A 20086-nucleotide genomic window follows, 5' to 3' on the forward strand; every position below is an offset into this window, starting at 1 on the left:
AGAAAACCGCTCTTTGGAAAAGTGGGTGGCTCTTAAAAGAGCCTTTTGGGGATACCAAGACATGAAAACATGCACGTTTACTTCTTCTTGGGGGCAGCTTTTTTCGCCTTTGCAGCCTTTGGCTTGGCAGTCTTGGGCTTGGCAGTCTTTGCCTTCTTGGGGCTCTTGGCTGCCTTCTTCGGGGCGGCCGGCTTCTTTGCTTTCTTAGGGCTCTTGGTGGCTTTCGCGGCGGCAGCAGGTTTCTTCGCCTTCTTGGGAGACTTCTTTGCAGCGGCGGCGGCGGCGGGCTTCTTTGCCGCTACCTTCTTGGGCTTTTTAGCCGCGGCAGGTTTCTTGGCGGGCGCTTTTTTCGCCTTAGGCGCGGCTTTCTTAGCGGGCGTCTTCTTGGCTTCAGCTTGCTTCTTGTTGATCTTAAAAGATCCAGAGGCACCGGTACCTTTGGTCTGCACCAGAGTTCCCTTTGTCACCAAGCTTTTGATAGCAAGCTTGACGCGAGTGTTGTTCTTCTCCACGTCGTAACCGCCCGCAGCCAGAGCTTTCTTCAGAGCGGCGAGAGAGACGCCGCTCCGTTCTTTGGAAGCAGAAACAGCTTTGACGATAAGCTCACCGACGCTGGGTCCCGCTTTCTTGGGCCTCGCAGCAGCTTTCTTCTTGGGCGCTTTGGCCGGCGCAGCGGCGGCGGGGGCTGGAGCTACTTCTGCCATCGTCGTGTTAACTACGAGAAATAGACGCGCGCAAACAGCACACTATGTCGAACAAACGGCTCTGTTGAGTTGATCCTCCCTGCTAGCGAGGGGCCGGCCTTAAATGCCGCATGAGGACGGTGTAGACTCAACCCGCCCAGCCCTCGGCGTCTGTGCTTCCGCGAGCTGCTCGCGCTTGTGTTTTCTCATGACAAATCTGGCTCTAAATATACACGCTAAAGCAATTTGTAAGGCGTCAAACAACGCGTTTGGAAAGAAAGGGCTCTGTGGTTCATTTGCGTGCCAGAAAAGCCAGTGCAGCCCCATCTCGTTTTGCACAGCTCCCTCAAAAAGGCACTGCGCGACTGCCGCTCCAAATAAGACATGGTCCATTTCTACTGCAGTGGGACCTGAAAATGTGAGAAATGAAGGCATACGTCTAGCAAGTTCCCACGTGCGCGTTGAAGGAGAGCCTGAGCAAAGGTATGGACGTGTTACGAGTGTGGCAGTGGTGTGTGCACTAGTTGAAAAAAGCCTTATGTAGGTACCAGTAAAACACAGGTGTGGGATGCAGGAGAGTGTGGTTATGTGAGAGAGTTCCTCGCACAGCCAAGTGTCTTTGTTAAATCATCCCAGTCTTAGTCAAAAGAAGCCCCCAAAACTGATACTCTCACTCGGGATGGTGCTCCTCAGCAGGTGGACATCCTCTTATTGGGATGGCATCAGGTGCACCTCATCAGGGGAGGAGTCCACGTGAGCATCGTCAGGTGTCCGAGCTCAAATCATCGCTGGGGGCCCAAGTTCTAAACCTAAAGTGAATTACCCTGACCTCATCAGAACCCTCATCTGAATAACCCCAAGTTCACTCTAAGCCTAAAGTGCATTACCCTGCCTCATCAGAAACTTCATTTGAAGAACCCCGTTCACTTTAACCCTAAAGTGAATTACCCTGACCTCATCAGAACCCTCATCTGAATAACCCCAAGTTCACTCTAAGCCTAAAGTGCATTACCCTGCCTCATCAGAAACTTCATTTGAATAACCCCGTTCACTTTAACCCTAAGGTGAATTACAATAACTTCATAATCTCTTTCCAAGCTTTACCTTCTTGCAAACCCCAATAACATTTATAGCACCACACTTCTATGGTATGGCCCATGTGTAACCTACTCCCAAACAGAATATCACTCAAAGGCCTATCTGGACAGTTTTCTCCTAACTTTATTGCAATAAATGAAGGGATGCAATCCTTAACTTCATAAGAAGCCTAATGACAAGCAGAGACAAAGTGAGTTTTTGTGAGGCCCTGTCATGGGTTTACTGGGTCAGCTCTAAAAAATAATCTATTGTACTGATTTTCTTTCCCCCATATGCTGTGATTCTATGAGTCACAGTTCTGTGGCTCATTAATAGCATTCCCAGAATACACATACCTTGCATGACTTCCACTTCTCTCTCTCTCTGTCTATGGCTTACACATACACATAGATGTGTGCACACACATGCTGGGTCTTCCAAGACTTCTCAGTCTCTTGCATGGGACATTACAGAGGCACCTTGCAAATGACCCGTGGGGCAAAGGGGTCACGTAGGCCTAGACCATTAAGAATAGAATGAATAAACTGTTGTGAAAGTGGTAGGAATTGACTGTAAAGAATAGCTGCCATGTGTATGCAGTACAAGGAGTGGGCAAATGCTAAACATCTGCAGATGACTAGACTTCTTCTACAGCAAACAGGGCAAAACATGTGAAAAGAATATTAACAGCTACTAATGAAAGGTAACAACAGGAAATAATGTCATAATGTGGGCTATGAAGATTAGAATAGTTGCCAAGGTGACATGGCATGCTTGTAGGATACATCAGAGCCTAAATATATATACATACATATATACATACACACACACGCACACACAAACAAACAAATAAATAAAACAGACACTTGTGTGTCAGTGTTCAAAGACATTTAATACATTGCAAGCTACATACGGCCGAATAAAGGGTACGGAAATGGATTAATAAAACGCGCAGAAAAGGGGAAGAGAAACGAGGCCAAAGCACACAAGTGCCACTGTACTTTTACCATTTTTAAAAGTACCATTTACTTAACTATTATTTACCCTTAATCCTATCACTTGAGGACAAAAACATTACATTATAATATATATATATATATATATATATATATATATATAATTTTTTTTTTTTTTTTTTTTTGACCACCTTTAGCTTTTAGCTACAACACAGTTTCATTTTGCAATCCACTTTTCCAGTCGCTGCTGGATTCTTCTTTGTGGAAAAGAAAGGAGGAGGTTTAAGGCCATGCATCGATTACTGGGCCCTTACCATGCATCGATTACTGGACGGTAAAGTATTCCTACCTTCTTCCCCTCATCTCTTTAACCCATGAACAACTGCTAGTAGCGACCACCTTCACGTAATTGGACTTGCGTAGCGCTTACAGCCACATACACATACGTGAGGGTAATGAGTGGAAGACAGCCTTCATCACGACACGAGGCCATTATGAGTACTTAGTAATGCCGTATGGATTATTTAATTGTTCCTCAGTTTTCCAAGCTTTTATGGATGAAATATTTCAAGATATGATAGGCAAGTTCCTGATAGTGTACATAGACGACATCCTTGTGTTTTCCCAGTCCGAAGTGGAGCATGTGCATCATGTAATGGCTGTCCTGACGCGTCTCCGACAACATCACCTGTATGCCAAGGCCAAGAAGTGCAAGTTCCAAAGGAACTGTGTTACTTTTCTAGGGTGTACCCTCAAACCAGGAGTATTCTCCATGGATCCTGATAAGGTGATTGCAATCCAAAATTAGCCTAAACCCACCACCATCAAGGAGTTGCTACAAATCTTGGGTTTTGTCAACTTCTACAGAAGGTTCATTCGGGGGTTTGGTGACATAGCTGTTCCCCTTTTGGACCTCCTCAAGAAACAAGGCAGACAGCAGCTTCAGTGGACCATGGCCATGGATCAGGCCTTCCTGACTTAGAGAATGGGTGCCAAAACAAAGGCCCCCTTCAGTGAGCCTGACCCTTCTCTTCCCTTCATGGTGGAAGTGGATGCTTCTGAGGTAGGAGTGGGGGCAGTCCTGTCACAGAGGCACCCCACCTTGACTGTACCCTTGTGCTTTCTACTCCTGGGAACTACAACCTGCCAAGAGGAATTTTGATATAGGAAACCGGGAACTTCTCATGGTAAAACTTGCCCTAGAGCAATTGAGACACTGGTTAGAAGGGCCTAAACATCCCTTCTTGCTATTCATGGACCATCAAAATCTAGAGTACCTACAGCTCGACGACTCAACCCAAGACAAGCTAGGTGATCATTGTTCTTCTCTCGGTTTAACTTCACAGTGTCTTACAGACCCGCTTCCAAGAATCAAAAGGTGGATGCCTTGTCAAACATCTATGACAAGGGAGAGACCAACCCGAATCCTGAGACCATCCTGCCAAATAGCTGCTTTCTAGCTACCATATGGTGGGGCTTCCAAGACAACCTGGAGAATGCTCTGAAGGATGACTCTAGCCCAGAGGAATGTCCCCAAGAAAAATGATACATTCAAGTTCAAGTTCGGTTTATTCGTCACATACATAGTCATACACAGTATAACTCGCAGTGAAATGGTGGAGAGTGCTCTGTCCAAACTGAGGAAAGGAAGCTTCCCTCAGAGGAATGTTACTAGAATGGGCTCATACGACCTTATGTAATGTACATCCTGGTATCAATCGCACCACGCGCATGTTGTCCCATAAGTTTTGGTGGCCCTCCCTTCCTGATGAGACACATGATTACATAATGTCTTGTGTAGTCTGTGCCCAGTCACGCACACCTCGCACTCTCCCTGCTGGGAAGTTACAGCCCCTGCCTGTGCCACATCGCCCCTGGACCCACATGTGCAATTAAAGGGAGGAATATGTGGGATAACTTATGCATGATAAGAGAACTTATCACACAAAAAAAAAGTATGAATAAGTCTGGGTTTTATATAGTCACCTTAGATCAGAAGAAAGCCTTTGACTCGATATCACGTGACTACTTGTGGTCAGTTATGGAATGAATTCCCGGAAGGATTTATAAAAATGATTAAGCTTTTGTATTTGAAATAGACTGTTTTGCTTAATGTGAACAGAGGCTTGACAGACAAAATTGCTATCCATAGAGGGGTTAAACAAGGGTGCCCTTTGAGTGCAGCATTGTATATTTTAGCCATAAGTTCATTATTATTGAAACTAAAAAATGACAATTTGCTAAAGGGAGTTCAGATCACCAGTAATTTACAGAAATGTGTTGTATCTGCACATGTGGATGACGTAAAAGTTTTTGTAAAAACTCAAAAAGATTTAGATAGGATCTTCGAACATTTTGACTTGTATGAACATGTATCCGGGGCATCTTTGAATCATTCCAAGGCTGAGGCGGTTTGGATTGGGGAATAGTTGAGAGTAACTGAAAGATACTACAGGAAATCACAGAGGAATCAAAGAGGATTATACACTGGGGTGTGAGTTCCAAATTGAAGATCAAACTAATTAAGACTTTCATTTTATCAAAACTTTTATTTCTGTCTATTGTTTCTCCTCCAGCGGAAAAAATAGTGACCGAACTGAATAAAATCTGTATTAGAACAATGTGGGGTAATAACAGAGAAGTCACAAAAAGGGACTATGTATATAAGAATAAAGAAAATGGAGGCTTAGGTGCAGTAGAACTTGGCGATAAATTAAAAATAAGTTTTTGTAGACAAGTCAATACAAGCATTGGTAGGAAAGCTAAATGGATTGGTGAAATCTCAGACTGGGAAAAGAAGAAAGGAAAGAAAAGGAAGAGTGTACTATACTATAAACTCTTGTACTCAGATTTTGTTGATAAATGTAAAAGTTTGAAGATCGATTGGAGAACGCTATCGAGTAAAACTATTTATAAAAGTATAGCAGATCATAAGTACAAGGGGCAGATACAGTTTGGTGATTGCGATGAAAGGGAGAAAAATCTGTTGAATTTGCTATCAGGAGAACATGTTAGAGAAAATAAAGGAGAAGATGTGACTTGTCACAGTTGGTAGGCTACCAACGAGGTCTGTGGTTAAATGGAGTTGCTTTGGGAAGACGACCGAATGCCCAATGCCTAACTGTAAAGAGAAAGAAACAATAGGCATCTGTTGGTGGACTGCTATAGATCTAAAGAAATATGGGAACAATTCAGGTTTGGTTTAAACATAGAATTTAATCGCAAAAACATTATATATGATGCTTATAATGTGAACATACACTGTAAAAAGAGGATTTTGTTTTGGATATGTATATGTACAATTGTGAATCAAATTTGGTCTGCAAGAGCTAAAATGACTATTGAAAATACTTCTGTGTCCAGTGAACAAGTAGTGAAACAATGTATAGTAAAGTTAAAAAAGAGACAAAAGCATGACAAGATGAAAAATGATATACCATGGGAAATCTTAAAATGTTTGCAGCATGGATTTGCGTGAAGTGTAAAGTTTGGAAAGTTTCAAGTGAGATGTTTTATCTGTGATTTAGTCTATATTTAATCTTGCTTTGTTTGTTTTTCAAAAGAAAAAAAAAGAACCGGAAGATGAAAAATGATTATAAAGTCTGGATTTTTTCCTATGAAATACTGTTCAATAATGCCTTCCATAAGTAATATTTCATTGTGTGGATATGTATATGCATAATTGTGAATCTAATTTGGTCTACAGGAATTAAAATGACTATGGAAAATACCTTTGTCTCAAATGAACAAGTGAAAGTTTTCTTACAAAAATTATGAGAATTGACAGATGAAAAATTATTGTAAAGTATAGATTCTCTCTTATGAAATATTGTTTTATAATGCCGCTCATAAGTAATGTTTTCATTGTTTGTTTTTGTGATATGAAAACTTAATAAAATGATTTAAAAACCCAAGTGTCTTTGTCAAATCAGCCCAAATCTGGTGCTCCTCATCAGGTAGCCGTCCTCTTGTTGGGCTAGCATCAGGTGCACCTCATCAGGGGAGGAGACCACGTGAACACCGTCAGGTGTCCGAGCTCAAATTATTGCTGTGGGCCCAAGACCCAACCCTAAAGTGCATTACCCTGCCTCATCAGAATAACCCCAAGTTCACTCTAACCCTAAAGTGAATTACCCTGCCTCATCAGAAACTTCATTTGAATAACCAAGTAAACTCTAACTCTAAAATGCATTACACTGACCTCATCTGAACCCTCAAGCTGAGAAAAAGTTAGTTGTGAGGCCGTGTCATGGGTTTAACCCTTACCTTCTGTATTGCTTTGTGCACTTTGAATGGCAATAGACAAACTTGCCTTGTGATGTTTCATTTTAGATCAAAATCTTATTGATGAGATGATTCAGAAAATGTTCTAAAGAACATACATAAGGTTTGTTTACTGGGTCAGCTCAAAAAAATAGTTTATTTTACTGAGTTTTTTTTCCCCATATGCTGTGATTCTATGAGTGTGGCTCATTAATAGCACTCCCAGAATACACATACCTTGCATGACTTCCACTTCTCTCTCTCTCTCTGTCTATGGCTTACACATACATATGCGCATACACGAGTCTTCCAAGACTTCAGTCTCTTGCATGGGACATTACAGAGGCACCTTGCAAATGACCTGTGGGGCAAAGGGGTCACGTAGGCCTAGACCATTAAGAATAGAATGAATAAACTGTTATGAAAGTGGTAGGAATTGCCTGTAAAAATAGCTGCCATGTGTATGCAGTACAAGGAGTGGGAAAATGCAAAACATCTGCAGATGACTAGACTTCTACAGCAAATATGTGAAAAGAATATTATGGCATGGCATGCTTGTAGGATACAAGAGCATTATATATATACATATATACATACATACACACACACACACACACACATACAAATAAATAAAACACTGATCACTGACAAGTGTCTAACACATTTAATATATTGCAAGCTACATGCAGCTGAATAAAGGCTATGAAAATGGATTAATAAAACGCGCAGAAAATAGGAAGAGAAACGAGGCCAAAGCGCACAAGCACCACTTCGGCTAGAACTCTATTCTCGTTTTACCATACATGCACTCTCATGATAGAAAATCTCTTTGATGAAAACGTGGGTGGCTCTTAAAAGAGCCTTTAGGTTAGTCAAGTCGCACTAAGACGCTTTACTTGGAGCTGGTGTACTTGGTGACGGCCTTTGTACCCTCAGATACGGCGTGCTTGGCCAGCTCACCAGGAAGCAGAAGGCGCACGGCGGTCTGGATCTCCCTGGAGGTGATGGTTGAACGCTTGTTGTAGTGAGCGAGCCGAGAAGCCTCACCAGCGATGCGCTCGAAGATATCATTCACAAAGGAATTCATGATCCCCATAGCCTTGGAAGAGATACCGGTGTCGGGGTGGACCTGTTTCAGGACTTTATACACGTAGATAGCATAACTTTCCTTCCTCGACTTTCTGCGTTTCTTGCCTCCTTTACCGGCCGTCTTAGTCACGGCTTTTTTGGATCCCTTCTTCGGCGCGGACTTGGCAGGCTCGGGCATGACGCTCGTTGCTGAGTAAACCACAACAGAATGAAAAACGGCGCCTGAACACCCAGTTTATTTAGACTCTGGTATTCTAATTTGAACACACCCTCCCCTCCTCGGTCATGACAAGCTATCATTGGCCAGAAAACAACCCCTCCTCTCACAGGAACCTCCCTATCGTTGCTCCGCCACCCCATAGCGTTCACCTCTTAATCCATTTTTAAATTGACTTTATTGAAACAATTCAATTCAATACACACACACACTGCATCACAAAAGCCTCACAAACAAGATCCACCGGAGGACCCAGACTACCTTCACTCTATACATTAACAATACAATTTACATCTATAAATTAGGTAAACATCATCCATTTATATGCCTCCAAAAGAGTCCAAGATGTATTTCGTTCCTCCAATAATCAATCGTTTTCAACCTTTTTAACTCACACGCACACAATCGGTTGTAACAGGTATTCTGTTTTTAACATTATCGTGTCTTATTTTGGGCTAGGATTTGGAGCCTACAACATGCAGACGTTTAAAAGCGTGTTACAGCTCTCATCAATATAGAACTAAACGTCGTTTGTGCGCATTCAGGCACTACACTTATAGGCGCTCATAGACACACAAAACAACTCTTTAACCGAGTGGATGGGTGGCTCTTAAAAGAGCCGTTGGTTTGATCGTTTTGGAACTCAGCGTTTAACCTCCGAAGCCGTACAGAGTACGTCCCTGGCGTTTCAGAGCATAAACCACGTCCATGGCGGTGACCGTCTTCCGCTTGGCATGCTCGGTGTAGGTGACCGCGTCCCTGATAACGTTCTCCAGGAACACTTTCAGCACACCACGGGTCTCCTCGTAGATCAGACCGGAGATGCGCTTGACGCCGCCACGACGAGCCAGACGGCGGATAGCGGGCTTAGTGATACCCTGGATGTTGTCGCGGAGCACCTTACGGTGACGCTTAGCGCCTCCTTTCCCAAGGCCCTTACCACCCTTTCCTCTTCCAGACATCGCTTAGGCTTCTTTCACCACTCAAAGAAAAGAGAAATAATGAAGCGCTTTCACCCAGTGCGCCACTATTATTCTCTTCTAAAGGACCTGGTTGAAGACAAGGAGCACTCGAGGAGGCGGAGCTAAATACCATGCCCCTCCAAACGCCTCCAGCACAACACTTAGCCAGACTGGAATAAAATCTCAATACTATTTGGCAAAACGACAATTCATAGATAGAACATCTAAGAGATCTTAGACAATAACAACGAACAACAACGTAAGGGAAGAAAAAGAACGATAACAAACAAGCAAAGACAACAAAAGATTCCGTGCAGCATAAGCTGGCCTACAATTGTTACAACTGCTACTAATCAAAAGAAGAAGAGTCAGAATGGAAGTAGGTCCTCAGCACTGGTGCTGAAAAGCCCTAAGTTTAAAGACTCTTGCTGGAAAATATAGAAATTATATACACACTCCTAATCCTTGTGTTCATTAGGCCTCTTAGGGTTCCCACCAGCCAAGAACAACATGTAGTTCAGGTTAGAGAAACTGCTGTCTTCTCACTTTCATCTTCCTCTGCAACAGTGGCAGCTTAACTGCTATTTTCACATAACATAACTCCGTCCACGTACCCTCGTCCTTCAAGCATTAATAAAGGACATCACTACGCTTGTAAATCATAGGAAAACACACTTGTATGCCCAAATACAGCATTCAAGAGCCTTCAAAGACTACATTCCAAAAAAAATGCTCAATAAAATATTGTAAAAAGTATGACTCAACTGCTGGGTTGGGAATTTTATCATCACTGTCAAGTAGCTTTACTTAAAATGTGAAGCTTGAAACCTGTACTGGAGGGCAGCCTGAACTCAGCACAGGGAAACTACCCTATTATTATTAATATTTTTGTTAACATGATCACCACCACTATTATTGTTATTATTACTACTATTATTATTAACAGTAGGAAAAGGGGGAGGAAGAGGAGGAATAGAAGTATATTTCAAATAAAAAAAACAAGAAAACTAAATTGGCTAAATGATGGCGAGTAAAACACACTAATACTGATTGGGATGTTCTGATAGATGGAGCTTCGTTACCATCTTGTGGCCAAACTGTAAAAGCAGCCACAACAAAATGAGAGTTGACTTCTTTCTGTCTTCAAGAGACCTGAAGGGACAGTTTCATTTGGAATCAAGAACTGTTGGCCATTTATTATTAGATTTGTGGAACAGCTTAACGCTTGTGCACCGTGTGTTTATGATCGTCATGCTTTCAACAGTGTTTGCCAAAGTGATTTGAAGGCATGTTCAAAAGTGATAGTTTAGAACCATGTGTCAGTAATATTTCTCAACCCCCTGAATAAATAGTCTAATTGTACATTGTTATTATACTTGTTCTTCCAGTGCTATTGTTACTCTTTGTAGTTATTTCTTTCATCCCCTTTCTTTTAGGAAATGCAAATGCAGAGCTACATCAAAACAAACAGTAGCACACACACACACACTCACTCACTCACTCACTCACTCACTCTCTCTCTGACAAAAAATAGTTTTGGGGTAGTATTGCAGCCAATGGCACGGGGAAGTTTTCACGGGTAGAGGGGGAAATGGATTCAATGAACTTCCAGAAAATTCTGGAAGCAAGCATAACACCATTCTGTAAAAATGCTGAGGTTGAAAAGAGGATGGCTTATACAAATGGATAATGATCCTAAACACACCTCAAAATCCATAATAAACTACCTCAAAAGGTGCAAGCTGAAGGTTTAGCCATGGCCCTCACAGTCCCCTGATCTGAACAGCATTGAAATCTATGGATAGACATCAAAAGAACAGTGCATGCAAGACAGCCCAGGAATCTCACAGAACTAGGAGACTGTTGCAAGGAAGAATGGATGAAAATCCCTCAAACAAGAATCGGAAGACTTTTGGCTGGCTACACAAAGTGCTTACAAGATGAGATGCTTGCCAAAGGAGGTGCTACTAGGTACTAAGCATTTTGGGGAGCATTTCATCTTCAACTTGCTTATCTGTTCACAGTAACATACATTTTGACCAGGGGTGCCCAAACCGTTGCATACCACTGTAAATATTGTTGTATGACATGCTATCTGTTAAGGAGGCCTGGTACATAGTACAGCAAACAAACCAACTATGGGGTTCCAGATGGGTAATTTCAGTAGTTCACAAAAGAAAAAAAATAAAGAAAAAAGACCATAATGAGATTATGGAAATAAATGCATGAAAAGCATGCTTTGATCTCACATATTAAGTGCTTGTGGAACATGAATAAAATAAACACATAAAGAAATAAATATAAGTATCCTCTAACTAACCATGAGTAGGCTTACAGTAGTAAGAAGAAGAAGAAGATTTGTTAGGGCTTGGTTTTTTATGATGAAAGATTATTCTGTTTATTTCAACAGCAGATCCAAAAGCAAAGAAACCTTTATGACAGTGGCTGTCAGCTAAGCCTAGAAATGATTTCTGAGAAGGACATACCCACTCCATATGCTTATTATTATTAATGTTGTTGTTGTTGTTGTTGTTTCTCCCAAGAGAAACTGGCTAATTGTTCTTCAATATACTTTTACATTCTGATAGCGTTCTGATTAAAAAGAGGTGCCCTTAATGATTGAATATCATGGAAGTTTTCCATTTTTGGCCACAAGATGGAAGCAGAGGATCATTTATATTATCACCTCCCATGGCACTTGCTCTTCTAGACGGTTTTATTTGTATTTTTAGTCACGTTTTAGCTTTAAAAATATATAAATTGAAATGGAAAATGTGGAGTTCCATCAGAAACATGGCACTTGTAGAATAATAATAAATAATAAGTTTAATTTATATAGAACCTTTCACAGACTCAAGGTTGCTTTACTATGACAAAGATGCAGAAACAAATACATTAAAACAATCAACACATTAATTAACGAATACGAATAAGAAGACAAGTTATGAGATGTTGAGAAAAGAGGTACGTTTTAAGTATAGCGTAAAAAAGTCATAGAAATGTACAGAAAGTAGTTTAAACGCGTTATATTGAAAGGAAACGGTAGTCGTGAATATTTTGGCCAAAACAGTTATATATTTTTATAGATTTTACAATCAAGAGTTCAACAACAGAATACTAGTCCTCTTACATTTTTGAACCATTACCCCCATCAATAAGGTATGTAAACAACAACAATAAAGAAGATTAAAATAATAGATCAAACATGAACGTGAAATAATAGATCAAACAAAAACATGAAGAACATAATTCCACAATAATGCATTATAAAATGAACAGTGAATGCCACTTTACATTAAATATATGAAATTAAAATTGTACCTCTGAATGGAATCAGTCTTTATCCACTGTTACTTCCGGTCCAGTGTTGTAGAGGTATGACACACATTCCATTCACTTCTTCTTCTCCCAATTCCGTTCGCTACTTCTACCATTTACTACCATCAAACCTAATATTTTAATTTCATTTTTTTATTTCTACATCTATTGGTACAGGTTGCCCATCTCCTATCCATACCCCTTCACTTTGACTTTCATTTAATTTCGCTCCAGCCACAACTTCATACATTTCAAAGCGCCTCTTAACTGATACAATAATTTAATATTGACAAACCTCTCTGGAAAACCATAATGTTGCAATGTACACCATTAGTCTCTAGAAATATAATCGAAGGCCTTTTTCTTGCCCAATCCTACTATATAAAAATCCCTCCGTTGCCATACTTTCTCAGCTACATAATTAACCCTCCTAAACCTACTTTAGATTGCGTAACCTAGAAACACATGCCAGATACACGTTATAACAACGACGCATCAGTTTCAAGCGTTGCTAAGGCCACTTGCTCATTTTGCAGCGAAACGATTAGGTGGCTCTTAAAAGAGCCTTTGGGTAGTTTGGGACATGACGCCGAGCGATCAGTTTAAGCACGCTCTCCGCGAATGCGGCGGGCCAACTGGATGTCCTTGGGCATGATGGTGACTCTCTTGGCGTGGATTGCGCACAAGTTAGTATCCTCGAACAGGCCCACCAGGTATGCCTCGCTAGCCTCCTGCAAGGCCATAACGGCAGAGCTCTGGAAACGGAGATCGGTCTTGAAATCCTGAGCAATTTCTCTCACCAGGCGCTGGAAGGGCAGTTTGCGGATCAGCAACTCGGTAGACTTCTGATAACGACGAATCTCCCTCAGAGCTACGGTACCAGGCCTGTAACGATGAGGCTTCTTCACGCCGCCGGTGGCTGGGGCGCTCTTGCGGGCAGCCTTAGTGGCAAGCTGCTTTCTCGGGGCTTTACCACCGGTGGACTTACGGGCGGTCTGCTTCGTTCTTGCCATAGCGACAGAACTCTATCCTTAACTCACAAAGAAAGAGAATAAGAAGCAACTCAGACGGCACCCTTTTTAAGCCATAACGCCAACCTGCGCTCATTGGGCGTCTTCAGTAAGCCTGCCATCCATTGGACAAACAAGGCCACGTCACATCAAGACAATTGGCCCGTGTTCCACTACGCGCGCATTTCAAAAAGCAAGACGATACGCCTACTTCTGAGGCGGGCTCACGGCAACACATTTCTAGCCGTACTTTTTATTTGCCTCCAGTGTACATTCCTGAACGTATTCCCTGTTACGTTTTTGCATGTTTATAGCACCAACAGCATCGCGCGCATATACATATAGCTACTACTCTTACAAATACGTACATAGATGTACGTACTTGCTTTCATCAGATGCTATTGGGCGCATAAAAAGGGGGAAGGTGTACGTGCGCTTCGACGTGATACGGTATTGGACAGCGGTGCCCATTAATCATTTGGTACTCTCGAGAAAAATGCAAGGTAGAACAGATAGGAACAGTTGCACTTCATCAGTCAATGTGGGTGGCTCTTAAAAGAGCCTTTGGGATCTGCAGACAACGCAGCAGAGATGAATTTACTTGGTCTTGACCGTCTTCTCGGTTTTCTTGGGCAGCAGAACAGCCTGAATGTTGGGCAGCACGCCACCTTGAGCAATAGTCACACCTCCCAACAGCTTGTTCAACTCCTCGTCGTTACGCACGGCGAGCTGCAGATGACGAGGAATGATACGGGTCTTCTTGTTGTCACGGGCGGCGTTGCCTGCCAACTCGAGAATCTCAGCAGTCAGATACTCCAGCACAGCAGCCAAATAGACCGGAGCACCGGCACCAACGCGCTCGGCATAATTACCTTTGCGCAGAAGCCTGTGCACACGGCCCACAGGGAACTGCAAGCCAGCGCGAGAGGAGCGAGTCTTGGCCTTAGCCCTGGCCTTACCGCCGGTCTTCCCTCTTCCACTCATTATAAATACAACTGCGTCTTGTGAGCAAAGCTGAAATAATCACCGTTCACCTAACAACGCTTCAGATATAGCAAAGTCAACTCCTCTCCTATTGGCTAAGGAGGACAGGACGAATAACCAATCGCGAAGCACTCGTTCACTTCCAAAGCCGGCCTCCCTTTCCACTTTTCAATTGACTTTATTAAGAAAATTCAATACAAACACTCCATCACAAAAACCTCACAAACAATATCCACCGGAGGACCCAGACTACCTTCACTCTATACATTAACAATACAATTTACATCTGTAAATTAGCTATACATCATCCATTTCTATGTCCAAAAAACCCAGGGAAATGTCTTTTTTCCTCTATCAATCGTCTTCAACCCTTTTAACTCACACACGATCTGTTTAAACACTGTTTCTGCAGGTATTATACATTGCTCAATAATCATCTTACATCGTGTTTTCCAAATCTTTGATTGATTGTGTGATAAATTCGATCATCCAACAAAAGTCCTTCACATTCTCAGTCAAATTCTCATTAAAAACACTCCATACATAATACTTTTTTCCTGTTACGACCCCATTTAAACCCAATACCTTCCCTTTTCTCCCAAATGTCAGTAGTCCTCAGTCATACTGTATGGATGAAATCGCAAGTTAAAATAAACTCCAATTACACACCTGGCCGTATTTGTTCGCTCGTAATCATTTCGAGAGTTTAAAGAAAACCGCTCTTTGGAAAAGTGGGTGGCTCTTAAAAGAGCCTTTTGGGGATACCAAGACATGAAAACATGCACGTTTACTTCTTCTTGGGGGCAGCTTTTTTCGCCTTTGCAGCCTTTGGCTTGGCAGTCTTGGGCTTGGCAGTCTTTGCCTTCTTGGGGCTCTTGGCTGCCTTCTTCGGGGCGGCCGGCTTCTTTGCTTTCTTAGGGCTCTTGGTGGCTTTCGCGGCGGTAGCAGGTTTCTTCGCCTTCTTGGGAGACTTCTTTGCAGCGGCGGCGGCGGCGGGCTTCTTTGCCGCTACCTTCTTGGGCTTTTTAGCCGCGGCAGGTTTCTTGGCGGGCGCTTTTTTCGCCTTAGGCGCGGCTTTCTTAGCGGGCGTCTTCTTGGCTTCAGCTTGCTTCTTGTTGATCTTAAAAGATCCAGAGGCACCGGTACCTTTGGTCTGCACCAGAGTTCCCTTTGTCACCAAGCTTTTGATCGCAAGCTTGACGCGAGTGTTGTTCTTCTCCACGTCGTAACCGCCCGCAGCCAGAGCTTTCTTCAGAGCGGCGAGAGAGACGCCGCTCCGTTCTTTGGAAGCAGAAACAGCTTTGACGATAAGCTCACCGACGCTGGGTCCCGCTTTCTTGGGCCTCGCAGCAGCTTTCTTCTTGGGCGCTTTGGCCGGCGCAGCGGCGGCGGGGGCTGGAGCTACTTCTGCCATCGTCGTGTTAACTACGAGAAATAGACGCGCGCAAACAGCACACTATGTCGAACACACGGCTCTGTTGAGTTGATCCTCCCTGCTAGCGAGGGGCCGGCCTTAAATGCCGCATGAGGACGGTGTAGACTCAACCCGCCCAGCCCTCGGCGTCTGTGCTTCCGCGAGCTGCTCGCGCTTGTGTTTTCTCATGACAAATCTGGCTCTAAATATACACGCTAAAGCAATTTGTAAGGCGTCAAACAACGCGTTTGGAAAGAAAGGGCTCTGTGGTTCATTTGCGTGCCACAAAAGCCAGTCATGCCCCATGTCGGTTTGCACTGTTGCCTCAAAAAGGCATTGCGCGACTGCCGCTCCAAACAAGACACGGTGCATTTGTACTTCTGTGAGGCGTGAAAATGTGAGAAATGAAGGCATACGTCTAGCAAGTTCCCACGTGCGCGTTGAAGGAGAGCCTGAGCAAAGGTATGGAGGTGCTACGAGTGTGGCAGTGGTGTGTGCACTAGTTGAAAAAAGCCTTATGTAGGTGTCAGTAAAACACAGGTGTGGGATGCAGGAGAGTGTGGTTATGTGAGAGAGTTCCTCCCACAGCCAAGTGTCTTTGTCAAATCATCCCAGTCTTAGTCAAAAGAAGCCCCCAAACCTGGTACTCTCACTCGGGATGGTGCTCCTCCTCTTATTGGGATGGCATCAGGTGCACCTCAGCAGGGGAGGAGACCACGTGAGCACCATCAGGTTTCCGAGCTCAAATCATTGCTGGGGGCCCAAGTTCTAACCCTAATGCGCATTACCCTGCCTCATCAGTACCTTCCTTTGAATAACCCCAAGTTCACTCTAACCCTAAAGTGAATTACCCTGACCTCATCAGAACCCTCATCTGAATAATCCCAAGTTTGCTCTAAGCCTAAAGTGAATTCCCCTGCCTCATCAGAAACTTCATTTGAATAACCCCGTTCACTTTAACCCTAAGGTGAATTATGATAACTTCATAATCTCTTTCCAAGCTTTACCTTCTTGCAAACCCCAATAACATTTATAGCACCACACTTCTATGGTATGGAACATGTGTAACCTACTCCCAAACAGAATATCACTCAAAGGCCTATCTGGACAGTTTTCTCCTAACTTTAGTGCAATAAATGATGGGATGCAATCCTTAACTTCATAAGAAGCCTAATGACAAGCAGAGACAAAGTTAGTTTTTGTGAGGCCTTGTCATAGGTTTACTGGGTCAGCTCTAAAAAATAATTTATTGTACCAAGTTTCTTTCCCCCATATGCTGTGATTCTATGAGTCACAGTTCTGTGGCTCATTAATAGCACTCCCAGAATACACATACCTTGCATGACTTCCACTTCTCTCTCTCTCTCTCTCTCTCTCTCTCTCTCTATGGCTTACACATACATGTGCGCAAACACATGCTGAGTCTTCCAAGACTTCTCAGTTTCTTGCATGGGACATTACAGAGGCACCTTGCAAATGACCTGTGGGGCAAAGGGGTCACGTAGGCCTAGACCATTAAGAATAGAATGAATAAACTGTTGTGAAAGTGGTAGGAATTGCCTGTAAAAATAGCTGCCATGTGTATGCAGTACAAGGAGTGGGAAAATGCTAAACATCTGCAGATGACTAGACTTCTTCTACAGCAAACAGGGAAAAACGTGAAAAGAATATTATGGCATGGCATGCTTGTAGGATACAACAGAGCATTATACACACACACACACATACAAATAAATAAAACACTGATCACTGACAAGTGTCTAACACATTTAATATATTGCAAGCTACAGGCAGCCGAATAAAGGCTATGAAAATGGATTAATAAAACGCGCAGAAAATGGGAAGAGAAACGAGGCCAAAGCACACAAGCACTTCAGCTAGAACTCTATTCTCGTTTTACCATACATGCACTCTCATGATAGAAAATCTCTTTGATGAAAACGTGGGTGGCTCTTAAAAGAGCCTTTGGGTTAGTCAAGTCGCACTAAGACGCTTTACTTGGAGCTGGTGTACTTGGTGACGGCCTTTGTACCCTCAGATACGGCGTGCTTGGCCAGCTCACCAGGAAGCAGAAGGCGCACGGCGGTCTGGATCTCCCTGGAGGTGATGGTTGAACGCTTGTTGTAGTGAGCGAGACGAGAAGCCTCACCAGCGATGCGCTCGAAGATATCATTCACAAAGGAATTCATGATCCCCATAGCCTTGGAAGAGATACCGGTGTCGGGGTGGACCTGTTTCAGGACTTTGTACACGTAGATAGCATAACTCTCCTTCCTCGACTTTCTGCGCTTCTTGCCTCCTTTACCGGCCGTCTTAGTCACGGCTTTTTTGGATCCCTTCTTCGGCGCGGACTTGGCAGGCTCGGGCATGACGCTCGTTGCTGAGTTAACCACAACAGAATGAAAAACGGCGCCTGAACACCCAGTTTATTTAGACTCTGGTATTCTAATTTGAACACACCCTCCCCTCCTCGGTCATGACAAGCTATCATTGGCCAGAAAACAACCCCTCCTCTCACAGGAACCTCCCTATCGTTGCTCCGCCACCCCATAGCGTTCACCTCTTAATCCATTTTTATCCAATTCAATTCAATTCACACACACACACTCCATCACAAAAGCCTCACAAACAAGATCCACCGGAGGACCCAAACTACCTTCACTCTATACATTAACAATACAATTTACATCTATAAATTAGGTAAACATCATCCATTTATATACCTCCAAAAGAGTGCAAGATGTATTTCGTTCCTCCAATAATCAATCGTTTTCAACCTTTTTAACTCACACGCACACTATCGGTTGTAACAGGTATTCTGTTTTTAACATTATCGTGTCTTATTTTGGGCTAGGATTTGGAGCCTACAACATGCAGACGTTTAAAAGCGTGTTACAGCTCTCATCAATATAGAACTAAACGTCGTTTGTGCGCATTCAGGCACTACACTTATAGGCGCTCATAGACACACAAAACAACTCTTTAACCGAGTGGATGGGTGGCTCTTAAAAGAGCCGTTGGTTTGATCGTTTTGGAACTCAGCGTTTAACCTCCGAAGCCGTACAGAGTACGTCCCTGGCGTTTCAGAGCATAAACCACGTCCATGGCGGTGACCGTCTTCCGCTTGGCATGCTCGGTGTAGGTGACCGCGTCCCTGATAACGTTCTCCAGGAACACTTTCAGCACACCACGGGTCTCCTCGTAGATCAGACCGGAGATGCGCTTGACGCCGCCACGACGAGCCAGACGGCGGATAGCGGGCTTAGTGATACCCTGGATGTTGTCGCGGAGCACCTTACGGTGACGCTTAGCGCCTCCTTTCCCAAGGCCCTTACCACCCTTTCCTCTTCCAGACATCGCTTAGGCTTCTTTCACCACTCAAAGAAAAGAGAAATAATGAAGCGCTTTCACCCAGTGCGCCACTATTATTCTCTTCTAAAGGACCTGGTTGAAGACAAGGAGCACTCGAGGAGGCGGAGCTAAATACCATGCCCCTACAAACGCCTCCAGCACAACACTTAGCCAGACTGGAATAAAATCTCAATACTATTTGGCAAAACGACAATTCATAGATAGAACATCTAAGAGATCTTAGACAATAACAACGAACAACAACGTAAGGGAAGAAAAAGAACGATAACAAACAAGCAAAGACAACAAAAGATTCCGTGCAGCATAAGCTGGCCTACAATTGTTACAACTGCTACTAATCAAAAGAAGAAGAGTCAGAATGGAAGTAGGTCCTCAGCACTGGTGCTGAAAAGCCCTAAGTTTAAAGACTCTTGCTGGAAAATATAGAAATTATATACACACTCCTAATCCTTGTGTTCATTAGGCCTCTTAGGGTTCCCACCAGCCAAGAACAACATGTAGTTCAGGTTAGAGAAACTGCTGTCTTCTCACTTTCATCTTCCTCTGCAACAGTGGCAGCTTAACTGCTATTTTCACATAACATAACTCCGTCCACGTACCCTCGTCCTTCAAGCATTAATAAAGGACATCACTACGCTTGTAAATCATAGGAAAACACACTTGTATGCCCAAATACAGCATTCAAGAGCCTTCAAAGACTACATTCCAAAAAAAATGCTCAATAAAATATTGTAAAAAGTA

General features: G+C 43.2%; 7 protein-coding genes and 1 pseudogene across 7 annotated transcripts; all 8 read right to left on the reverse strand.

Moving 5' to 3' along the window:
- Positions 1-77: 77 nt before the first annotated feature.
- LOC118240562 (histone H1 pseudogene) lies at positions 78-751 on the reverse strand (annotated as a pseudogene).
- Positions 752-7640: 6889 nt separating this feature from the next.
- LOC113568892 (histone H2B) lies at positions 7641-8261 on the reverse strand. Its single transcript, XM_026997040.3, has one exon. The coding sequence runs from the start codon at positions 8244-8246 to the stop codon at positions 7872-7874; it is 375 nt and encodes a 124-aa protein (XP_026852841.2). The 5' UTR covers positions 8247-8261; the 3' UTR covers positions 7641-7871.
- Positions 8262-8357: 96 nt separating this feature from the next.
- LOC145652819 (histone H4) lies at positions 8358-9259 on the reverse strand. The gene has a single exon (XM_081704476.1). The coding sequence runs from the start codon at positions 9245-9247 to the stop codon at positions 8936-8938; it is 312 nt and encodes a 103-aa protein (XP_081560602.1). The 5' UTR covers positions 9248-9259; the 3' UTR covers positions 8358-8935.
- A 2799-nt stretch (positions 9260-12058) lies between these two features.
- Positions 12059-13643, reverse strand: LOC145652779 (histone H3). Its single transcript, XM_081704050.1, has one exon. The coding sequence runs from the start codon at positions 13576-13578 to the stop codon at positions 13168-13170; it is 411 nt and encodes a 136-aa protein (XP_081560176.1). The 5' UTR covers positions 13579-13643; the 3' UTR covers positions 12059-13167.
- Positions 13644-14084: 441 nt separating this feature from the next.
- Positions 14085-14559, reverse strand: LOC118240574 (histone H2A-like). Its single transcript, XM_035521468.2, has one exon. It carries the CDS (start codon positions 14557-14559, stop codon positions 14173-14175), a length of 387 nt encoding a protein of 128 aa, XP_035377361.1. The 3' UTR covers positions 14085-14172.
- A 787-nt stretch (positions 14560-15346) lies between these two features.
- On the reverse strand, positions 15347-16076 carry LOC113568720 (histone H1). Its single transcript, XM_026996896.3, has one exon. It carries the CDS (start codon positions 15971-15973, stop codon positions 15347-15349), a length of 627 nt encoding a protein of 208 aa, XP_026852697.2. The 5' UTR covers positions 15974-16076.
- A 1665-nt stretch (positions 16077-17741) lies between these two features.
- On the reverse strand, positions 17742-18384 carry LOC113569455 (histone H2B). Its single transcript, XM_026997460.3, has one exon. The coding sequence runs from the start codon at positions 18340-18342 to the stop codon at positions 17968-17970; it is 375 nt and encodes a 124-aa protein (XP_026853261.2). The 5' UTR covers positions 18343-18384; the 3' UTR covers positions 17742-17967.
- Positions 18385-18489: 105 nt separating this feature from the next.
- LOC145652964 (histone H4) lies at positions 18490-19351 on the reverse strand. The gene has a single exon (XM_081704822.1). The coding sequence runs from the start codon at positions 19328-19330 to the stop codon at positions 19019-19021; it is 312 nt and encodes a 103-aa protein (XP_081560948.1). The 5' UTR covers positions 19331-19351; the 3' UTR covers positions 18490-19018.
- Between the last annotated feature and the right edge of the window lie 735 nt (positions 19352-20086).

This window comes from Electrophorus electricus, chromosome 21 (assembly GCF_041902795.1).
Source record: "Electrophorus electricus isolate QZ-2024a chromosome 21, ASM4190279v1, whole genome shotgun sequence".
Classification (NCBI taxonomy): Eukaryota; Metazoa; Chordata; class Actinopteri; order Gymnotiformes; family Gymnotidae; genus Electrophorus; species Electrophorus electricus.

Coding starts and splice junctions, on each gene's coding strand:
- LOC113568892 (XM_026997040.3), bottom strand. CDS start 8,246: ATGCCCGAGCCTGCCAAGTCCGCGCCGAAGAAGGGATCCAAAAAAGCC.
- LOC145652819 (XM_081704476.1), bottom strand. CDS start 9,247: ATGTCTGGAAGAGGAAAGGGTGGTAAGGGCCTTGGGAAAGGAGGCGCT.
- LOC145652779 (XM_081704050.1), bottom strand. CDS start 13,578: ATGGCAAGAACGAAGCAGACCGCCCGTAAGTCCACCGGTGGTAAAGCC.
- LOC118240574 (XM_035521468.2), bottom strand. CDS start 14,559: ATGAGTGGAAGAGGGAAGACCGGCGGTAAGGCCAGGGCTAAGGCCAAG.
- LOC113568720 (XM_026996896.3), bottom strand. CDS start 15,973: ATGGCAGAAGTAGCTCCAGCCCCCGCCGCCGCTGCGCCGGCCAAAGCG.
- LOC113569455 (XM_026997460.3), bottom strand. CDS start 18,342: ATGCCCGAGCCTGCCAAGTCCGCGCCGAAGAAGGGATCCAAAAAAGCC.
- LOC145652964 (XM_081704822.1), bottom strand. CDS start 19,330: ATGTCTGGAAGAGGAAAGGGTGGTAAGGGCCTTGGGAAAGGAGGCGCT.